This window comes from Pezoporus occidentalis, unplaced genomic scaffold (genome assembly GCF_034315485.1).
Source record: "Pezoporus occidentalis ecotype Australia unplaced genomic scaffold, CSIRO_AGI_Poc_V1 ctg73, whole genome shotgun sequence".
NCBI lineage: Eukaryota > Metazoa > Chordata > Aves > Psittaciformes > Psittacidae > Pezoporus > Pezoporus occidentalis.
The window spans coordinates 3,284,525-3,307,883 of record NW_026916082.1 but is presented as its reverse complement, the minus strand read 5'-3'; the positions used below and the strand labels follow the sequence as shown (position 1 = coordinate 3,307,883).

Here is a 23,359-nt window from a genome sequence, read left to right as displayed (position 1 = left end):
GAAAAAAACATACCAGGTTTATACATGAAAGAGTTAAATCAAAACAGGCATCAGAACAAAAAGTGTTATTTATCAATGGCTTGTGAAAGGCTTAATAGGAAGGACATATAAAGTTAAATGGTTAGGTGTTGAAGAAGATTTTGACATTACTAGCTTTTGTGAAACATGGTGGCATGGCAAAAATCAATGGGAAACTTTAGTAGTTGGCTATAAAACCATAAAGGAAAGAGTTTCAATTTAAGTGGTGGGGGAATAGCAACTCAGCCTAGAAAGATTCCCTGAAACAAAGAACTCAGAAGTCACAAAGAGGAGAGTAAGTGCAGCCTGTGACTCCACAGTTCTGCCTTCTGTGATCTGAAAGCCTTGCATCTAAAAATCTGCTCATGTAGAGATTAATACAATAGTAACTGGCAAACCCTGTGCTCAGCTGGCCAGTCCCTTTGGTGGCAAACCAGGTGGCAAACTTAGTTATGTGGGAGGTTGGAACAGGTGATCTAATAATCATTGCAGTTTCTTAAAATACCTGGTGGCAGGGATGAATTAATGTGCGGAAGGAGAAACAGGCTAGAGCCCATCTCTTCACACTGCTCCTGCTCACGACAGGCTACCCTGCTCTGCTGCTCCATAACCACATCCCAGATGCTTCTGGTCCTGCCCCCAGGGCTGGCTGCCACTTGGACAGCAGTTAGAGCAGCAAATTAAACTGTGAAGCAGGAAGAATGAGGACATGGTACACTGACAGTCCTCTCATGGTGGAGGTGGGGGGAGCAGTCACACTAATATATGAAAACCAGAGGTAATGGGTGGAAAAAGGAAAACAATAGTAAATGGTGCTAATTAAAATGATTGCTTCTTAATGATGTGTATTATAACAAGAGCTTCATCTATTAACATGTCTTTCATGGGAAGAAAGCTGCACTCTAATAGGCAGGACACATGATGTTGCACAGCTTAAAGTCTGCATGTGTTTTTCTTTTTTCTTGGCCGTCGAGTGTTCCAGAAAGGTATTGTTGCAAAAGGAACCTTGACCAAACAATCAACTGGTTGATTCTTCAAGTCTTCAGCTGCTTACGTAAAATAAGTACAGACAGCCTTAAATTTGTAACAAAGGAGCGTAAACTGCAGCTTGCTAGGGAATTAATTTAATCAATATATTCCAACTGACAGTTGTCTGAATTTCAGTCTGCACTTCTTGAGAAAGATGAAAATTTCCGTAGGGTACATGCTACTGGTTGATTCAGAATGCCTATTATGATTGTGAAATATTGCTAGGAATGGATTGAGATATATTCGGGACAGTAGGTGGACTAATGGAATTCAGTGACTTTATTTAAAACGTGCGGGAGTTTATTATAATACTGTAATAGAAATGTCATTTACCCTGATGGGAAGAGAGGGAAAAACCCTGTCAATGAATAATAATGAAGTTATTTAAATGTCAACTTTCTTGCAAATAGTTTGTAAAATATAAATTATTCTACGTGTTTCCAGTTTTGTTTTAATTTATTACTCGGGGAAGTCAGAGCTTCAGTCCCACAGTTTCTGTAGTTTTTTTATACTGCGAAATGAGCTAGTCTTAATTAAAATGTTGTGTGTTTGCAGAAATCAATCTGCTTTACTGAAAAAAACAAGGAGTCTGATTCTAAACAGCTACTGGTAAAATTTGGGATTTAATGGAACCAATTAGCAATAAAATGGTGGGACAGGTCTGAAGTTCAGAATCGAGACTACTCTGTTTCTGAATATTATTCTTTTACAAAGTATTGTCTGTGTTTCAGCAACATCCACAATGTGCTAATACATCTTCTTCCATATTTAGACTTGCACATATATCAAATGTCTCTGCAGACCTTCCTATTTCAAACTCCTCTGGATTTATTTTGACTTAGCCTGTAACTGTACCAAACCAAAATGAAACAATTTACACGGGGATTTAAACTAATTTGAAGAAACATGTATAAACACCCCCTTCCCCTAAACAATATCAGAAACCATTGCAACATGCATGTCTACACAAGGACTAATAAGATAGGGATTACTGTTCAGTCGTTACACATAGTTATTTCAGTAACTGTGGCTTTTTGGCAGATGATTCAGAAGGTTTAGAGTTTTATTTTTATATTTTCAACTCTACAGGTCTTGGGTTTAGTCCTTCCATATGATTTATCCAGGTATTTGCTTGCTCGGCTCGTGTTATACAGATGCACTGAAACTGAGTTCTCTCTGTAGAGCTTCAGAGAAGTAGCCTATCACACAACGTGTGGGTGATGTTGGTTGATACATATCCATTCCCCTTCAGATAAATGGGATTGAATTTGCTGATGCTGTTACTGCCTGCACCCTGCTGAGGTGCATCCGTCTTTTGCAATGCTTCCAGGTTAGGCTGGCTTCCTGGATCACCAAATGGCTGTGGCATTTTCCTGGGTTAGGAGTCTCATGCTGTTTTATACACACATTTAATAAGACAAATTAAGAGCTCATTATCTAAGGGCTGCTAATCAATGCTTGTATACATACACACACACACGCATATATATATATATAAAAATATAAGCTGAATGCAGGTTGGTGATACTCCTTGGATTAGATACCAACAGAGGCTTCATGTACACAGTGTTTTATTCAATACAATAATTTCAGTGCTCTGCGTGTGTATTTTCACCATTTTTATTTTTTATTTTTTGTTAAAACGCCTCTAGATGCCTGTCTGCTCTAACTAGGCAGGTAGAAGGACTGGCTATTGCTAGTTTAGAAGGTGATATTGAGAGTAAGATCTACTAGTAGTGCCTTTGGTTGCTTGTATATTTGTTCATCTGCAAAAAAGATGTTTTTCTAAGCTTTCCAATCTTTCAGTTGCTTTTATGGATGTTGACAGAAGCACACATTTCCATCTGTATGTAACATTACCTGTAAATAAAGCTATGAATGCAAAATAATTGCCTAGAGATTTGAAGAAAGAAATGGATGGCAATTCTGACTAAGATTAGCATTTACAATAGCCCTTCTACATCTGTTTGTCTGTGCTGTGGCAGGGATACTGGCTGCTTTTCTTTAATGATTTCAAAGCAAGCTTTTTTTTATGTCAGATTTTCTTCACTCCTGTCCCCCTTTGAAGGGTCCCATTTTGAAATCACTGTCACTGGTGTAAAGAAGAGCTTCATCACTTCATTAGTTATTTTTTCCTACCTTGGATGTCAGACTTAGTCCTTAAAACCCTTACATGTCATTGTCAGCCCAAGCATCACAAAGGAAAAGTTTTGGGTTTTAGGCAGGCCACAGTGGAAATGCTAATTTCTGAGAAGGCTGGGTTGTGAGGTGGAGAGGTAACCAAAGTGAACCAGCAGTCCTTGGTAGGGCTGTGTTCAGCATCCTGCTGTGACTCCCTTTACCTGAATGCTGGAATGCCTCTGAAATCCTCAGTAACTGAAATAACTGTAACTGTATCCACCTCTTCCTCAGACCTAATTCAGCGTTAATGTTCTAACCAGGGGTGCATATGTTTATTGGGAGGAGAAGAAAACGCTATGTTCAGTCTTATATGACCAAGTCAGGTACATGCAAATGCTTCTGTGAAGTTCCTGAATAGAAAAATTCAGCTTTAATGCAAATCCACATTTTAGTGCTATTCATCTTAATGGATAAAACCCCAAGATGCTGTCATCTTGTTTTATACACTGATTGCAAAATCTGAAATCCCAGAAACTGTGATATAAATGTAGGTGTGGAACCTGATCCAGAAATCCAACAATCTCCACACTCCAGGTTAAAGAAAATAAATAAATATAGACATTAAGCATCTTAAATACGTTTGTGAATTTAGCCATTGCTTTCCAGATAGAGTAAAACCTGGAAATGATGGGTTCCAAAGTTTGCTTCAGAATGACTGGTTTTGGAGTGGTTAGCAGAAGGGAAAATTCATGTTACTGCTTGCAAATGAAGTTCTGTATGGACCAATTTGTACATTTTAAAGACAAGTTGCAGTTTTGTGGTCTGCAAAAGTATCTTATACTTTTAAATGTCTCTGTTACCCAGATTCATGTAATTTTGCTGCAATTTGTGGATACCAAGTGTACTGATTTGGGCTAAATCCCCTGGTTATTGGGACATAATTCAGGCAAGCACGAGTTTCATAATGAACAAAACCTCTGCTAGTAATTGATCTTGGTTCTAGTCACACAGTATCACAGTATGCTAGAGATTGGAAGGGACCTCAAAAGATCATCTAGTCCAATCTCCCTGCCGGAGCAGGAACACCTAGATAATGTTACATGTTAAGAGTAGATGTTACAGGAACTCTTCACAGCCTTTCTTGTTTTGTTCTCTGTTGACTACCCTTGTATCAGAAATATATAATTTTCTCTACTGAAGAGTGGATCTTGAAGCAAGAGTAAAGCAGAAGTGTCCATACTCTCTGCTACTCCATGTGAAAAAGCCTTATAAATTGTAGGTGTAATGCTCATGTAGTTAGGTTTTCAAATGGATGTCAGTGTTTTTCACAGAAACTGAACTCGAATTTCACTGCACAATCAGCTGGAACAACTACTATAGAATATGCTGAGAAAAGACTCTTAACAAAATTAGTCTAATCTTGGAGTGTACAGTGAACTGATATCTTTAGTCTCTTGCTGTCTGCTATTTGGCTTTTCTGACAATCATCAGCATTTTCTATACATAAAATTTAGCATTTCTTATTGTACATATTTATTTTAAAATGCTTTGGGAAGATGCTGGTTTAATTTTTCCTAATCTAATTTAAATGTAAATTATAAGCACTCACATGATTCTGTGTGTATATAATTAAGTATCATTATATACTACATGAATCATTCAAAAAGCTCTAGAGAGCCATTCTGCTATGTAAAGCATGACTTATGTTGAAAAGCTGCCAAATGACTTGTGGTTTTGTGATTAAGTGTTTGTACTTATGAAATCTCTATTTGAATTGCAGGTCAACAGATTATGGGACAACATATGAGAAATTGAATGATAAAGTTGGTCTGAAGACTATTTTGAGCTACTTGTATGTTTGTCCAACAAACAAACGTAAGGTAGGTGATAATGTGATTGGCTCATTTTGACTTTATGATGCAATTTAAGTCCTGGTGATCTCTCACGTTTTCCTCAATATCTGTTACTGTCTAAATAGCTCAAACGTCTCTCCTTCTGTCTCCCTCCTGTTGAAAAAAATATGTAGCTTTATCAAAACACAAGCCAGCTTGTAGCATCTATACTACCTACCAGTGTAGTTTAGGGAATATATGTTAGCAAAAGATAGTCATTAAATGGATAGGTATCATGTGTTTAATTTTTTGCTTACCTTCTGGGTGGTGATGATTTTGTGGTCTGAAACTGAGACTCATTAAAATGGCAGAAATGCATCTATAGTGGCCAGATTGTATGTAACATTATTTGTCATTTAAGTGCTCCCAATAGTGAACTGAACAGGATTTGACAAATTCCTGCAGAGAAAATGCCTTCAGAAGCCCAGAAGGTTTTAATCATGCAAGCACCCTACTGACTAACAATTTTCTGAGAATTTATAATGCTGACATAGTCATAAAAGGAATTTGATGCTGCCTTTGAAATATGGTTTTGACAAAATTTTTCTTATTTTAAGGTGTACAGTAGGAAGTGCTGAAGTGCTGAGGCACAGTTCATAATGATGGTGAAGACTTGTTTTCTCACATATGCTAGTAAACAATATTGTTCTTAAAGGCTCTCCTTCACATGCTGTTTAAAAAAAAGAGTTAACCCCACTTATTTGGCGATAGGTAATCATTACTGTTGGTTTTTGGTGTGAAAACTAAGAAGTAATTTAAGTCATCTGAAATTACTAGCAATTTCTTTTCAGATTTCCTGATATGTTGGGCCAGAAAAAAAATGAATGAAAATAAAACCAAAACATGATTACATAAATGGTAGTGGTGACACAGTTGTCTTCTTGATTTCTTAGCTGTGAGGTTACAATGCACCCACAGTTGGTGGAAGGCCCAACTCCAGTTCTTTACCAGAGGGAGTATCAACCTGGCTAGGGTAGTTTTCTCTCCTTGCTTTCTGTCTGAGTGGTTAGTTCAAGTTACTACAGACAAACCAGAATTGCATTAGCAGAAAATGCTAGTGAATGCTCATTTCTGAAAGAGGCTGGACAGCTGAGGTCACTATGTTGCTGTTTTTATGATATTGAAACATTTATGTATTCTTTAAGATAGACTATGAAAGAAAGAGGGAGCTGTCCTAACTAGAGAGAGGAGAATGCTTAGCTTTGTTCTGTTGTAAGTCATTTTTAAGCCTTTGTTCAAAAGAAACAGGCACTTGTAGGCATTAGTTGTTTGACCTGTTAAGAAATTGTTACCTGATGTCACCTGCTTTTCTCCAGTTGACTGTAAATGGAAGTCCATGCCACCAGCTGAGAGGTAGTCACGTCAGGGTATACTACCGATTCCCCCACTTGAACCTTTGAATAATGTTTTGTCATAACCAAAGAAGCTTTGACTGATCGTAGAATCATAGAATGGTTTGGGTTGTAAAGGACCTTAAGATCATCTAGTTCCAAACCCCTGCCATGGGCAGGTATGCCTTATACTAGACCATGTCACCCAAGGCTCTGTCCAGCCTGGCCCTGAACACTGCCAGGGATGCAGCATTTACCAAGGATGTTCAAGGACTTTCTCCCTTCCTTTGTTAAGTGACCATCTGTAAACAGTGGAACATAAAACTAGAGTGGACTTTTGGGATCATGCATTCCACTTTGTTACAGGCAGGTGCCTCATGTGATCCTAAGAAGACAGCTTTCAGGTGCCCTCTTAATGAGTTGTAGCTGTGGGATTTCAGTCCTTACCTATTATGATGAATTCAGTTTTTTGCTGGAAGACCCTTATTAAAAAAGAAATTGGCTACCACTTGCCTTTGTAATGCCACTTGATTGATTCATCATACCTGCCTACATTGCTAGGCAAAGACGTGGAGAGATAAAAGATTGTAATCAAAACAAACAAGAAACAGCATGGGTTCAAGTCTCCTGTTGAGTCAGATTAAGTTGGGATTGAATGGTCCTAAATTAATGGAGAGATGTCATCTCATTGCAGCTGACCCCGGTTAAATTTTGAAGTTTTTCACTAGAAGCTGAAGAATGAAATTATCAGATCACTCAAATGTTCTTCAGGTTTGAGGTTTGAAATGTTGGTCTCTTGGCACAGAAGCTGCACTGTGTAGGGTATATATGTAATTGTGCCTGTTTTTTGTTGGAGAGTAATAATACTGTTTAGAAGTAAGAATGGTTTTAGTTAGCAAAATCTTACATGATCCCTTATCTGTTGTGGTGCAGAGAAACCTAAGAAGGAACTAAGGGATTTGCAAGCATGTTAAGCCATCATAAGTGCAGGCTAGCTTGAAAATCCCTCACCACCTCTGGCTGCACCTTCTTACTGCCTTTCCTGCACTGCCAGCCTTGTTTGTGTAGCCATCTGGTAAACTGGATTGAGGACTAACCTAGCTGACAACTAATCCCCTTCCAGCTCAGAAAACAGATGAAAGGAAAAAGCTTTCAAGTGGAAGGATGGAACTGCCTGTTTTGGCAGTAGACTGCACTAAAGTTGGCCTATAATCAGCGTGGGACAGTGCCAAAGGAAAGCTGCAACACCTGGGATGAAAGGACTTGTGTAATTGTCTAAGATGCAATTTTCCAAAATTTATTTCAGTGGAAGCAGAGTTAAGCTTTCAGGGAGAACTTTTGGAGGCCCTGCTTATGCTGTCTGCCTCTGTAGAACATCAGGCTATTCCTTGAATAAACATTTAGCTTTAGTCATCTAGCTAGTCCCCCATGTTTAAGAGGGCACGGGGAAGAGAGTGTAGACCTGTATTGTATTTTCACATTAAAATACTTTAACAGTGAAAACAAAAATACTAAAACTCAGGGTCTTTACCCAGAAGCAGTGGCAGATGATAAGTTGACTATGAGCCAGGAGTGTGCTCTTGCAGCCACGAGGGCCAATAGTATCCTGGGGTGCATCGGGAGAAGTGTGAGCAGCAGGTTGAGGGAGGTGATCCTCCCACTCTACTTGACCCTGGGGAGGCTACATCTGGAGAACTGTGTTCAGTTCTGGGCTCTTCAGTGCAAGACAGACAAGAAGCTACTGGAGACGGTCCAGTGATGGGCCACAAGGATGATCAGGGGTCTGAAACATCTCTCTTATGAGGAGAGATTGTGGCAGCTGGCCTGTTTAGTTTAGAGGAGACTGAGAGGGGTTCTCATGAACGCATATAAATATCTGAAAGGCGGGTGCGGATGGTGCCAGCCACTTTACAGTGGTGCCCAGCAACAGGCTGAGGAGCAATGACCGTCAACTGAAACTGGCCACTGGCTGGGTGGGTAGCTGCAGCCATTCTTTTAAATCTATTTCTCAACTACTATAAAATCCATGAATTTTATAACCTGCATACTGTCTGTCTGAGAGGTTTATGTGTTTCTGCAGTTAATACCAGGCCAGTGCTGCCAGTGTATCTTCCCTAAATATTTGTTGCATGTGATAAGCAATTTTTCTGACTGCACCTGCAGCCTTCAATGTTCTTTGTTCCGTAAGTTATTCCTTAACAGAAAGAAAAGGCCTTTTCACTTGAGGAAAAGAAATGGTGCATTTTTTTTACCCTGCAGCTATTGGACAAGAGACCTTGCTACAAGTGATTCAAGGAGAGGGGGAATAAATATCCTTTTAGCACATGCTTAACTTTTAGGAATAGTCCCATTGAAACAGAAGGTAAATGTTGAACTTTGCTGACTCAAGGCTGATTGTTTCTAAACTAAAAACCAAGTGTATCTTGTACATAGTCTTGTCTGTTCCTTGCAAAGCAGAGCAGTTGGAACAAGGAGCTGTAGAATACATGTAATGGGATTTATTCAAATAATTAATATATTTGTTCATGAATTTCTGATTATTTTCACATTCTGGAAAAGAACACAGCAATGTGCATTGAATAATTTTTGTTGTAATTTATTTGCTCTTCTCCGACTAGAAAAAATTAATCTATAAATAGACAGGATTTGCAGAGGTTCTCACAGTCTATGAATGCCAATTTCTTTCTGAAAGCTTCTGAGTTCCAGTTCTTTTCTCTTTATTGAACAGAATTAAATCAGTTAAGGAGACATTGCAGGCAATGTCAGATTACAAAAGGGTGTTTTGAAAATAAAAATGAGAACAAAGTCAACTGTTATTTACAGTTTAAACCGATGACATATTGCTGTTGCTGGTATTTTCTGAATTACAGTATTTTCATATGGAAATTGCAGGAAACAGTAACATAGTGATGTATATGCCCTGGCAATAAGAGAGGTGGAAACCCTATTTTTCAGTATTCCTTCTTTCTCTGAATTACTGTACTACGTGGCTGTATGAGTGATGACACAGACCAGGGGGAGAAAAAATTGTAACTCATGGATCTTGGCAAATACACAGAGTCAGTTTGAGTATTTGTCAACAAGTCTCCAGACGGAAGAATCCCCAATGTGCAATAAATCCCTAGGCTTAGGTATGTCAACATTGGCTGATTTGTTAGGTTCATAGAGCCTTTTGTGAAGCGGGAATAAAATTATTTAAATACTTTCACATGAAGAAATAGCATTTGGGAATAATGCACTGGTGGGTGAAAAATTAAACTAAAATAGAAATGCAGGTAGGTGCCTTGAAAATCCATTTTTGCAAATGTTTGTCATTCACTGTCTTAGAAAATCACATGCACTAAGTTTCATGGTCTGTTTTTAAACCTTTCCGACAGGTTGCTTTTAAGCATTGCATGGAAAAATCATAGACCTATGCAAATGAAAAGTGAATGAGTGGTGGTGGGGACTCTGCAATTGATTTAACTAGAGGTTTCCTTTGACTCAGAAAATGCTGATGGCTGATTTAGACTCTGTATCCTTGTACGAAGTATACTGTGCTCTTTGCAAAGAGCCAGTTTGTGCAGCGCACTCCTTTTTTTGTACTTTCAAATCCCTTGTACCCATCTTCTGCTAATTAATGAAATGCTGAGTGATAGTATTTGCCAGCAACTTTTATACTATTAGTGGGACTGGTGAATCAGATACTTCTTGTGGGCTTGAATTTTTGTGTTAGTTTTGCTGTTGCTGTTGTTTTCTCTCCTTGCTCTCTGCAGGCCTGGCTTAAATTTTCCCTTTATTTCTCCACCTGTTCAGATTTTAATTGATATGTGGTACAGTGTCCTCTTTTCTTTCTCTCTAAAGATTAACATATTACTGGTGCCTCCCTCTTCTTTTATATTTAGTGGTCATGATTAGCACCTTTATTACAGGGTGTTAAGCACTATCCTGTTGTGCATGTAGGGCCAAGATAATGGATATTCATTGTAAACATAATTGCATGGTTTTCAGTGCTGGTAGATGTCTGTCCACTTCAAATTCATTTCTGTAAATGAGTTTTAAATGAAAGAAATTGTGGCCTACCCTTCTGTTCTTTCTAGCATTGGGTGGTGGACAGCATAATTGACAAATGTTTCTATCAGTCAAGGCAGGAGATCTACCCTTATCAGCTGAAATGGGAGTTATTGAGTGCTGTTTTTTATCCTGTGGTATTAGAGACTTTTGCTTGCTTCAGGGAGGTTCTGGTTTTGGAATGTAGGTTGCCTGTTTGTAGAAAGGGTAGCCCTTTATACAAAATGTGTGCTTTACACTGGCCTGTGCATCTGCTCTTCTGAGAGTTGGGGAGAATGTCTGTGGAGATGAGTATTTCCACCTGACCTTGCTGTTTCATAGACGCTCCTACCCTCAGTTGCTAAAATCGGATTGGGAACACATGTGGAAATGCTCTCTCACTGGCCCGTCTCACCATGGAAACTTTCAGAATGTGATAGCAAGTCTGGATTTTTTTACTCAATGAAAAACAATTATTTCCAGTGGTGTTCTCCTTGTAGGCCTCTATAAATCTTGGTGTGAAGACTTTATATCTGAGAGGTTAGAGCTCAGCAGAGCTCCAAACACACCTCACTTTAGCCACTGAGCCAGATCCTGTCGCTTGTCAAAGGATGGCATCCTTAGCAAATTAGGCACAGTGGGAGACCCAAGGTCTGCGGTGGATCAGTCATGCCAGTAACCCAAAGTGCTATTGCAGTCCACTCTTGCAGGGAAAGAATCAATTATTCTGTTGCCCTCCTCTTTCATTTGGAAGGAAAGGTCCTTGTTAGCTGCAGTCTGTGAGTGCAGCCTTCAAAGAGAGTCATGAGACCAAAAAGGCGTTGTCTCACAGATGTGCATGGTGTTTTGTTTGAGTGGGTTTTTTTGTTATTGGTTTGTTTTGTTTTGTTTTTTTTTTTAATGAGGTAGTGCCCAGGAGATTTCAAGGAGATGTTTAAGGAAGGTCTTCGCTTACAATTTGAAAGGCAAGATCTATCTTGTACTCAAGTGTTTAGCAGAGTGAAATACAAGTTTCATCAAGTGAAAACTTCTGTTTGGATTAAGCCCCATGTTGCATAGGAAGGTATATGAAGAAGACACCAGATTTGTTTTAAATGTCTTCTACGCAGTGACCACAGGAAATGCTGCTTCATAGTGTCACCTTTCAAAGAGAATGGTTTGGAGGAAGGGAGTCAAGAATGGGGGTGGAATTCATCTGCTCTTTTTGCTGACCTGATAGGCAGTGTGGAGTACACAAGCCTTTCCCCAATGGTTTCCCAATTGGAGAATATAGGGATTCTTCATCACTTGCATTTTTTTTTTATAGAAACACAGTGGTCTAAATCTGTTTCAGCAGTTTTGACTAGAATTTCTCCTCCTGATCAGAAATGAGTTGAAATCGTGAATATGGAAGGGTCAGAATTATTATCTTGGATGACAGGAGTGGTTCAGTGGACTTCTGATAACACTATTCACATGTAAACAGTTCACTACCCACAGGAAGAGGAATGTCTTGCCTCATGAATTAAGCAATTTTTCATATCTGCAGTTCAGCAATAATGATGAAGTAAGTCTACTGCTATTAAAAGCTACTGTCAGTGGTACCTGGAAAGTTTTATATCTTTATGATAGTTCATATATTACAATCTTCGTTTCTGCATGTAGTATCTTTAGATTCAAGACTAATGTTTTTACCTGTACACCAGGTAGTCAAGTATAGACGATGGCCTTTTCTGCCCCCTGCCCCACATGAGAATAAGAATAAAGCCAACATTTTTTGTTAGTTTAGAAAGGTGGATTGTTCCTCTAACCTTTTGGATAGGATGTAACATATCTGCAGTTCAGTAGAGTTTCCCTGGAGTCAATGAAGGCCTGTAAAGTGGCAGTGACTGAAGAGCTGGTCTTGAATTGTTAGTCTTTAACACTAAGTTCATAGGAAACCAAAAATTAACAAGCATTTGGTCCCTGTTAACAAAGTGAAGGCAGAGTGCCATCTTTCAAATTGAGTATTTTGACTTTTGAATTGTCTGGCAGTATTCACTACCAAACTTTCTGATTTATGGCTATAGTATATGACAACTCTCACAGTAGCCATTAAATAGAAAGCCCTTGCCATTATTCTACATCCATATCTCTTCTTGGATATGAATTGAAATCAAAGCCCATTTATTCCACTTCTGCTCTTCTAAGTATATCAAAAATAGTGTCAGTTTTGACATTTTCCCACTCAAAGTAGTACTACAGTATGCTGTTGTATCTCACAGAAGTCTCCAAGGACGTGCTGAGTGCTGAAACTAATGATAGGGAAGTATGAGTCATGGAATTCAGCTTTAAAGCTAAGGTTCACCCAGGCTGAGGGGGGGTTCAAAAGTGTTCTTTCCATTCTGATTCTGACCCCTGTTTTCTATAAACTGGACAATTAAAATTTATGCAAGATAATCTCTTGTTGAATGTCCATAAATTCTTTTATCACTTTTTCATTCCTCATCAGTTTATCAAATATTCTGGAACAGATGATATCCCTTTTGGCAATGGAGGATAATATCCTTTCAGTTTAGAGAGTAGAGGTGTGATATGTTGTTAGTTGCAGCCCAAATACAGGCAGCTGGGATTGATGGTAGTGCAGGAATGTGTCTAACTACAGAGCAGACCTGTCTTACTGTCAAACTTGTAGCTCCATCCATTTCCGTAAATAGGACAGAGTGTTTAAACCAGGAAGAAAACAGTTGCCATAATATTGATTTTTTTTTTTTCTATGAAAAACTAGCCCCAACCAGTTGAAAATCCATTTGTTCAGTGTCCCATAAAGTTGGACTGAAAATATGTACAGCAGAGTTGTTTTCATTTACCTTCTGGATTTTGAGCCATTAAACATACATACCTAAATCTCACTTTTATATCTTTTCACTGCTCTGTTGTTGTAGGAACGTACTTCTTTGGTCATGAAATGTGGAAATTTTCTTGTTACTATATGACTTCAGAAGTTGGCCTTAAAGGGAAAAATAGCATAGTACTGTGGCATAACTGTATGGTGGCTGTTTTGTTGGGGATTGGAACTGGCAATGTAAATAATACAAAATGGATGCATATTGACCATAACTCTGAACTCAACTCTCCCTTGCCAGGCCTTGGCTTTCAGATGGGTACAGGTCACCCACAAATCTGCACAAGCCCCATTTTCCTGTGATGGAGTCTCTTCTACCATGTTGAGAAACACTGAATTCTGATCAGTGGTTCTATAGAGTTTTTTTAGGGGTAAGTGACAGTAAAGGAGAGAAAGCTGTTGAGGAAGTAGAACAGCGATAATGGTGATATTAGGAGACAGTGCTGGGGGCAGTGTAGATTGACATCAACTGAGTAGACTGAAGTATGTTCATAAAGAGCTATCACAGGACTTGTTGCTACATGGATCAAGCCTTAGGCCACTGTTTACCAAACATTTCTTTATTATTAGGGGATGCTTATCTGACCACGGTGAATGTTCAGGGCATGTTTGTACCATCATAGGGGGGTTGTGTATGTTTGCTAAAAAGAACATATGAGGATTTGAGATAAATACTTGGTAGTAAATTTTGAGCATGACCAACTGTTCCCCTAAATTTGGGAGCCAAAACATTGTTTTGCTGCCTTTTCTTAAACTGTCAGTGCAGTTAAGAAACTGGAGTTGGTGGAACATTTTCAAAAGCTAAGAAATGTTTAAATTAACACATTATTTGACAAGAATGAATCAAATTTGTGACGTGTTCTATTGCCTATAGAACATTATGAATAATGGAGTTAGCTATTTAGAGTAAGAAAAAATTTCATACTGATTGAAAATACTTATTCCTATTCAAACCATTATTTTTTTTTTCTGCGGAGGTCATCCAAGGCTTTTCTGTCTTGAAGAGATTAATGTTAAATTGACAATGCTTTGGGGCTGAAAGGCTAAAATAATTTTGTTTTGAAACATTGCCCTGTTAAATTCTTAAGTTTACCAAGTTAAAACCTACTGAAAACAGTGGAAATTAATGATACTTAAATTACATTTTTAATCACTTTTCTGATTCCTTTGTTGTTAAAAGTCTGCCCTTAATTGTTTCAATAGAGTAAAATACTGAATTCTCAGCAGCCAGCAGCTGCATGGTACTTAGTTGCTGGCTAGGCTTAACCAATGGCACCTCTGTACGTATGTATTTAGATCTCTGTATGCCCCTGTGTACACATAAAATGTCTTCATAGTCTCCAGTCCCATAGATCTGATTCCTTCGTCAGAGGAAATAAGGAGAATTAGAAGGGAATTCAGTGGACAACAAATGGCAATAGAAAAAAGAGGGGAGAATGTTACTCAAAGTTTAAGTAATTTATAATAGCTGAGCAATTTGGATGTAGCAAAAACTTTCAGACTTTAGTCCTAGACAGTCTTCAGGAATATGCACAAAAATAGTGAGAATAAACTGTGGTCTAGTCCTTGCATCCTAAATTCCCTGTGTGATGTCATTTCTCAGGGCTTTGACTCTCCTGTTGAATGATGAGATGCTTATGTACTTGTATGAATATTATTTTTTTTCACACAGACAGATAGAAAGCAATGGGATGTATTTCCAATGAAACTGCACATTCAGCAAGAGAACCTGCCTCAGTTTTTGATGACTAATTTTGCTCCAAATTTAGGATGTGTCTCTTCAGCAGACATCATTTCAAACAAAATAAAATTCACTTTTCCCTGCTTTAGGGCTCTTTTGTGCAGCAAATTTTGAACATTATTTTGGTGTGTTTGTCTTCTTCAGCCATAATATGTTTTAGAGGATTTAGCCTTGAGCATATAGTGTGAATACTGAGTTCTCTGTTTGCTCATAGGTTCAACACTTTCTGTGAAGTCTACTCTGGAGCATGTTATCTGCTCTGGATGTAGCCTTCTGGTGAAGACAATCCATTAGAAGTAGTTCCTTAATAGTAGGTGTGGCAGTGGGTTTACAGCTGTTTTAGGACATTATGCAGTGCTGAGAACTTAACATATTATTGTGATGTATCCTCTTGCATCAAGCCCAAGGTTCTTTTGTTTTATTTATAAGTTAAGAATTTATTAGTAGAGAGGTAGAGATTGTTTTTTTTTTCCCATGTTTGAATAGCATCTGCTCCTTTAGTTTCTGGTGCACAACTTATCTCCCATTTATTACTAATGTTAAATAATGAATGTGATAGCATATCAAATTGAAAGACAGCAATCTGTGCATAGTTTTTGGCATTTAGGGAAGAAATGCAAAAACATCCATATGCCCTCTCTAATGTAATCTTGTTCAGCTCCCAGAAAGTAAAGAACTATTGCAAATGAACTGAAGGCAGCCAAATAGTATCAACTGGGGAAGAAAATGTAGCAGCCTCTCTGCCTGCATCTTGAGACCCAAGGTCATTTACAGATTTTGTGTGAATGGGTACTTGAGAAGAGATATTGTCAGTCCTAGTTTGTGAATATGTTCATGTATATGTTTTGCTAAAGTCAGAAAATAATCACTGCGAAGACAGGAGCTGAACACAGGAATTTGATTGAAATCCTAGCCACAAAATCATTTTTCCTCCTGATTCATGTAATTCTGGAAGACCTGTTCTCCTTTTTATACCATTCCTTCCCAGCAGGGAATCCTAAACTGCATCCTGTTTGTGCACATTTGTACCCTTCATTTATAGTGCTTGCAAAAAAAAAAAAAAAAAAAAGTTAAAATCTTTTCACCACAAAAAAAGAGCAAAAATGAAGAAAGAAACCTCATTCAAAGCCTGCCTGGGAGATGAGTAGCCCTAGGCCGTTGCAAGAGGGATAGAGGAAGCTTAAGTCGCTCATCTAATGCAGCAGTGGGGCAGAGTTCACACATTATCTGCTGCCTCAGATCCCTGCTTTTCTAACAGCACTGTGCACTGCAATATTCCTTTTGTATCTTGAAAATACATTTCTCCCACACCTTTAGAAAATGTCTGTCATTTCGAACCTTGGAGCTGAGAGCTATCTTGGAAGTCACTTCCCTTGTTAAAGTGTTTCACCGTTCTCTTTTTATAATACCTCTACCAGCAAAACTCTTCCATATGTTCCAGGATGCCAAACCTTACCTTTCAGTACTGTTTCAAGTGTGTTACTGACATTTACAAGCTCTCACAGGAGCATTCAGTCAATTCCCACCAAAGACTCCCATTGTTCCAAGGAGACTGACCTTCCCCCTTGAGCACTAATTAAAATCTATCAATTCTATTCCCACAGTGCTTGCTGTAATTGGAGCTTTGACTTTTTGCCAGGTAGAACTTGTTGGGGTTTTGTCTTTATTTCTGAAACTTTGCTAATGATAGCAAGAGTGAAAGTTCCAAAACATATGTACATACTTTGAGGAAAACAACATAGTTTTAATGGGGCTCTCTTTTAATTGTTGTTAGGAGTATAAGAAAAATCCAAGTGAAAATAGGTATGTTACATGATGGCTTGCTTTTTTTGTTTGTTTTTTTTTTGGTTCAGCTAATGTGCTCCAATTACTCTACAGAAAAGATTTGCCAGCAACAGAAGGACAAATGTGCTAGGTCCTTGCTAGTACTTAACTACTGTGCACTGAAAGTTGAGGGGAGAAAGGTGGAGAGCTGTGTACCTGTCAAATGTCTTGAGACTCAAGGCCTGTCCTTTCTTGTACTACAAACCACTAGAAACAGAGACTGTAAATACTGCATTGCTAGTTTAAAATTCATGCATATTAATTCTTTCCACCAATTTATGTTTCCTCTTTCGGCTGAAATTTGTGAGGGTAGAAGTTATTGCTGATGGAGTCTGGAAAGTTTTTTCTGTATTGAATGTGCCTGGAGAGCTATTCAGACATCTGCCAGAATATGTTTTCTGTGAAAAATCAGGATTTTGAAAAATGTGTTCAGGTGTCTGATTTTTGTCATGTCTTCTTGTTTGGGATCCTTGAGGTTATATGAAAATTCTGTATGCTCAGCCTGTTGTCAAATCCTCAATGGTACTTAATGAAAAAAGTTATCTTGATATTAATCACGGAAGGAAATTCAGTTTTAAGACCAGCATAATATACAGGCTTATGGTATAGATGGATGGGTATAAACCAGATATTAGGAAGTTGTCCAGAGTTTTCTAAATCATTATAATGATGAAGAGTTATGAAAAATCTAGTGTCTGTCAGTTTGCACAAACCTAATTACAAGACAATTTGATTTGCATGGAAAATGCCGTCTTGTGTATAAGCCAGTGTAATACCTGCCAGTATCTTACTATCTGATAACAACAAAGCCAATTCTGGTTCCTTTTGCTTTCTGCTTTTGGAGTAAGGCAGCTTGATTTTGTTGCTTATTCACTTGTTTTCTTTTAATGTTCTAGCAAGCTAGTGGACCATACTTTGACATTTTTGTGCAGGGTGATTTATGTGCCTTCATGACCAAGTCAAATAATCGCCAACACCTAAATTTACCAGCTGGCACCAAATAACTTTACACTTGTCACATAAGTCACAGGTAGTTCTAGAAATGTATGTGGGTAACACCAAGAATTAATTTTTGCTTCACCTACAAAACTCTGTGTGGTACCTTGAACAACTAGAATGATCAACAGTGGTTTTCCACAGCTCATATTCTACCTTTAGGGGAATTCGATGAAACATTAAAATTTCTTCCTCATAGTAACTTGAAAGTGTCGGGTTTTTTGCCCACTAGATGGGATTTAAAGGTACCAGACCTGTGTGAACGGCCACTGAGTAGGCTCACTGTTGAGAGGAAACAAGAGTGAAACATTTCTTTTCTGGGCCAAGAAAGAGCCCAAGTCCTAGGAAGGAGTTGCATTTTGGTTTCACATGTACCTTTAATCTTAAGGTTTCTATCTCTCTGCAGATTTGGACAACCGCATTTCCACCATCTTCTCTAGAACAAAGATAACAATTGAAAACACTGAGGGTCCTTTACTTCTTTCTGGACTTTTAATGCTCTTTCTGCTTGCTTGTTTGCTTCTACCAGTTCCAGAATGTGAATCACGCTCAAGGTTGATTTTTATGTCTAATAAACCTGGAAAAATAAAACTTTCTGGACTGAGAGCTTTATTATCTGCAGGAACAGGTTTGTCAAGCCCCGCTAGATACTATTTCATATATTATGGGGAAATAAAAAAATATCAAAAAGTAAAAAGAAAAAGTATTTTATAGAAGGGTTTGAGATTTCCCTGGGATAAACTAAACTCTCTACTCTTTTTCTCTCTCCTGGCCATCAGAAGAGGTAAGTAAAAGATTATGACTTAGGACGTAAGCCCTCAGAGATAAATGCAAATTTTCTATCATTTGAAGCCAGCAGGAGGCAACTAGGTTTGCACAATCAAGAGGCAGTTTATCATCTGTGCCATTATGTGCTTTAACATTACAAATCCAAAGCAGTACCATTTAATTATTAAGTCTTTTATTACATGGGGGATAAAAACAACATTGATTAATTATAGCCCACATCAAGAGAAGTGGAAATATTCAGGCTTTCCTGTATTCAGGCTTTCCTAAGAAGACTAAGAGGTAGAATTCACCTCAGCTTTTTCACTTTCCCTAAAAGTTTCCTTCATATCTGTAAAGAACCATTGAAGATGATCATGGAGGGGCAAAAAAAAAAGGGTCCATGAACCTCTTTCTAATGAACAATAATAGAAGAAAATATGTCATAGGCTTTATGGGGTTGAATAGTGCCTAACCTGAGATTATTGGCATCTAAAAAGACTTTGGCCTGAAGCTTGTAATCACATTTTTATTACATTTCTGATTTATGTCTTCACCTTCTGTAAGCTTTTCTGGCTGGGTTAGTCTGAGTTTGGGTTTTTGCTTAACTTCCACATCATTTTCTTTGCTACCAAGCTACTGCTCTGACAGCTAGGAAAAGCCAGCATATAGCAATTCTCTAGAAACAGCTGCCTTACTCTGAGAAATCTCCCACTCTGTCTTCACATCGCAAAATCTGACAGGAGGTGTCATTGACTGTGTTAGAAGAGAGGTAGCAGATACTAGAGGTTAGGACTTTGCACCTGGGTTTGTGCCATACTAAGACAGGTATTTCACTTGAAGCATTTTTAAGTGCCTTAGGAGTGTATCTACTGGTTTCCTGACTTTGCAGTCAGCTTGAAAATAACTTTGAAATATATGAACCACCTTGCCCATCCAAATGAGCTAATAATTCCAGTTCTAGGTAATCAGAAAGTCCCTCTTCAGCTTTAATCTTACCATGTTTGCAGGCATATGCAGTTAACTCACTGACATCATATGCCTAAGCTGCTGGCTATCTTGATCCCATTGCTCTTATGCAGGTCATGTATTGCAATAAGCATTTTTCCCTTTACAACAAAATGAAGTTGGAAGGGTCATCTTTACAGGCAAAAATTGGACAGGAAATTAAAATCATCTGATATGAATTTGGTGTGCAGGTGAAGCCCGTAGCTACGATCACTGTTTACACTGGATAGGCGTACTTCACTTCCCACAGTAACTCTGTTAAATAAATAGCCAAAGAAAATTTATAAAAGCTATTCTTTCTAGTGGTTGATAATGATCAAGCAGAGTCTTCTAACTGGATAGCAGCAGGTACTAAGCTTGTCACAGCAGAGACACAGTAGAGACCACAAACCCAGAGGAAACAAAATCAAGGTGGATGTATTAGTTTTTAGCTGTGTCAACCTGCCTGTTTACTTGACCCTGTAATTAGGATCATGTCATTAGCTGTTCAGATCAAGGCTGTGATTACAGATGTAGTAAACAAGGGGTAGGAATAAAAGAAAAAAAAAAAATGCTGCAAAGCAATAGGTCATTTTTGGGAGTGTTCCAGGTTCCAACACTTGTCCACTGCTCAGTCTGTTTTTGTGACATTAGAGCCCCTAAAATCATGCTACATACCCCTGTTCTTAGGTATGGCTGCCTCCTCACTCAGGATCTTTCAAGAACGAGCCCGAGTCCTCTCTAAGGGTGAGATCTGCAAACATGCTGAGTGTGTGCTAAAAGAAAACTCTGAGAGAAAACAAACCATTTCTTTTTCAGGGTTTCAGGATTCACTTGCTTTTGGCAAGGATATTCTAAGCTAATAGCATGCAATTGATCATCTCCGGATGGTTGATGTTGATTAGAAAAGCCAACAACAAAGTGGCTCTTTGAGGTTGTTGATGGTGTTTGCATGGTGATGCAGGCAGGATCTTCAGGCAGCATCAGTTTGGCTGTTTTTTCCACCATTTGGGATAACAGATGCAGTGTGACAAGTCTGCATATTCAGCAGTGTAGCCTCACGGAGCTAAGTCAGGAGGACTCAAGGTTTAGATTCTTTATCTAGCTCCCCAAAGACACTGTAGATATAGCCAAATTTATATACATAGTTATAACTTGATAGGGGACCTCAATCATAAAACCACTTATGGGTTGATGAGGAGAATCCCAAGATGAATATGAGTGTGTCTTTTTTGCAGCTGACTTCTACAAATGATGGCCTGGCACAGCCCAAGGTAGCATTCAGCTAATACTGCTACCACCAAAAGAGGCATGGACTTCACTATAGCCTGTCAGAAACTTGTAGTGCTTTTCTTATGTGACTAAAGCCTGTGTCAATGTATCTCAACTGATGTCAGTATTCAAGTTAGATGAATTATATTCATATCTGTAGAAGTCTTATCTCCCAGAGCAGTGGGAAGGTGATTTTAAGAAATACAAGATTTTTTAATAATCTAAAATTTAAGTAATCTGGGTTTATTTCTTTATCTGCTTCCCAATTTGCCACATATTGACGTTTTTGCACTTGGAAGTGCTAGCTCTTGACTTCTGCAAAACTGAAATGTGTTTAACTGAGAAATGCTCAGAGTTTCTTTGGGTGAGGTGCTGTATAAGTGCAAACAATTTTTATTAATAGTCAATTCATGTGCATAATAAAAAAAATAGGTTTCCACTATAAAGAAGGTTATATTATTCAATATATCTAAATTACAGCCACAGTAAAACTGCAAGTATAGGTTCTGCTTGGAATTATATGAATAGGTGCTACATTATACTATATACTCTTGTACGTTATGGCTTTGTGAGAGATATATTGTCTGTACACTCAAGATGGAAAAACATGTCTTTCACTAAAAAGACATTTCCTAGGCAGGATGCACTAGTCTTTTATGAAAACATGAATAAGTGAAGCAGATTCATTGAAAGGATAATGAGAAAACATTATTTTTGCTGGAGTGGAGGACAGTTTTAAAATAAAAGTCACTCCCCTGAGCAGCATCTCTCTAGGTCATCTGTTTTCAATTTCTAAGCAGTGAAAGGGCTATTCTGTCCTTAAAATGCAAAACCTCTGGGAAAAATAATAAATGTCTCATCCTTTTGAAAAATCCATCCCTAAATGTCATAAAATATTACTCTGTAATCTGTCAAATCATTCCCACTGAAGTCTCCTGTGGTCCATCTTGAGTTTAAAGTGAAATTAGCTCCCATGTTTCTTCCTTCTGGGTCAGACCTTCATCCCATGCAGGTTGTTTCCCAGGCGTTCTCCCGGGACAGGGTGTTTCATCGTCAGACATGGCATTAATGGTGATGAATGTGTAATGGCAGCAGTGATTTTCAGAGAAAGAGAGGGCAAGCACCCAGCTCTCAGCAAGTGCCTTCAGTGAATACTCTTTATATGCAAGTCTCCTTTTTAATGTACTTCAATCCAGATAAAATGTTCCAATTTGCTGATTTATAGAGAGCAGCATCAAAGATAAGTGTTTCCCCCCTGCTTGAATGTGTGGAAGAGCCCCTTTCTGCCTTCAGTCTGTGAATATTTGTAATTATCTTAGTCATCAGCAGGTGGAAATGTGTTTTTGGCTATCTTTGCTGCTTTGGCAACCCAAAAGAGCACTGAATCCCTCTGAGCTAGATTGGTGTTCTTATTTATGACTGCACAAGAGCACGTCTTGCTTTCTTCTCTGGACTGTGCTGCTTATACATCAGTCAGGTCATTGGTAGTGCCTGGGTTTCAGTGGACTTGATGTTTTAACAGCTCATCATGACCTTGCAGGGCAATGAAAAGGTGAGAGGCTTCAAGTAGTCACCCAGTAAGTGAGAATACAGTGGATACAGGGGTGGTAGGTTAAGTTCACCCTGGCTGAAGCTGCCTCTATTCCTCTCAGACCACTGGAGGACCCAACACAGAGACAGGATATCCAGACCCGCTCCTCTCAGCCCTCTGAGGGCAGGCAGGTAGGTACTGCTTGACAGTACAGTGATCACAGGGCAAGCTCAGCCTCCATCTCTAGCTTCTTTTTTAACTTGATGACAGCCACCTATGAATAGTTTGGCAGGGAAAGGTGCTACAATCTTCACTGTCCATTTAGCTCTTTGCTTTAAGTTGGTTACAAGAGGTTTATTGATTACCAAGTGCAGTCTGTGCTGTGATGGTGACATGCACAGTAAGGATTCAGACACCTTCGCAAATTACTTCATGTGAAACATCAAAATGAGTGGAGAATGACTATTCTCATCACTCTGGGCATTAGAAAGGTTCTTAAGTACTGCCCACTGTTATCAGTTCCAAAGGCCTTTTATTCATGTTCTTCAAGATGTGCTTCTCTTTCCAACCTGTCTTTCAGCTGTTTCTTGGAAAATGCCTATCCCACCACCTTGATCCCCAAAGTCATTTTCAGTGCCAGAGCTCTGTGAACGCATTACAGATCATGATGAGCTTAGTTTAAATTGACCAACTGAAGTGTTGAAAATATATCGTTGGGTAATAACCTGTATAAGATACTCCTTTTCTTCCTGATTCACCCCTTTTCTGTAACCCCTGCATCGCTTTAATGTTAGAGCGAGTAGAGCTTCAAACCTCATCTTTACTGTCTTCCAGACCTTGCTTGCCCAGTTGTGTGTCTTTTCTGTTTGCCTTCTCAGTGGCCTTGGGTATTTTCCGTTGAAAGCAAGGGAGGAATCTTGGCATCATTCAGGGAACAGGGAGAAGGAGGGGGAGGAGGGA

At 38.7% G+C, this 23,359-nt stretch overlaps 1 protein-coding gene across 5 annotated transcripts in view; it reads left to right on the top strand.

The window, feature by feature from the left end:
* Positions 1–23,359, top strand: part of SORCS1 (sortilin related VPS10 domain containing receptor 1) — a 300,139-nt gene that overhangs the window by 120,653 nt on the left and 156,127 nt on the right. For all 5 annotated transcript variants that reach the window (XM_062601967.1, XM_062601966.1, XM_062601965.1 and 2 more), the window contains one exon: positions 4,949–5,048. In XM_062601967.1, the coding sequence (XP_062457951.1) occupies positions 4,949–5,048 (100 nt within the window). The remainder of the gene's footprint in view (positions 1–4,948; positions 5,049–23,359) is intronic.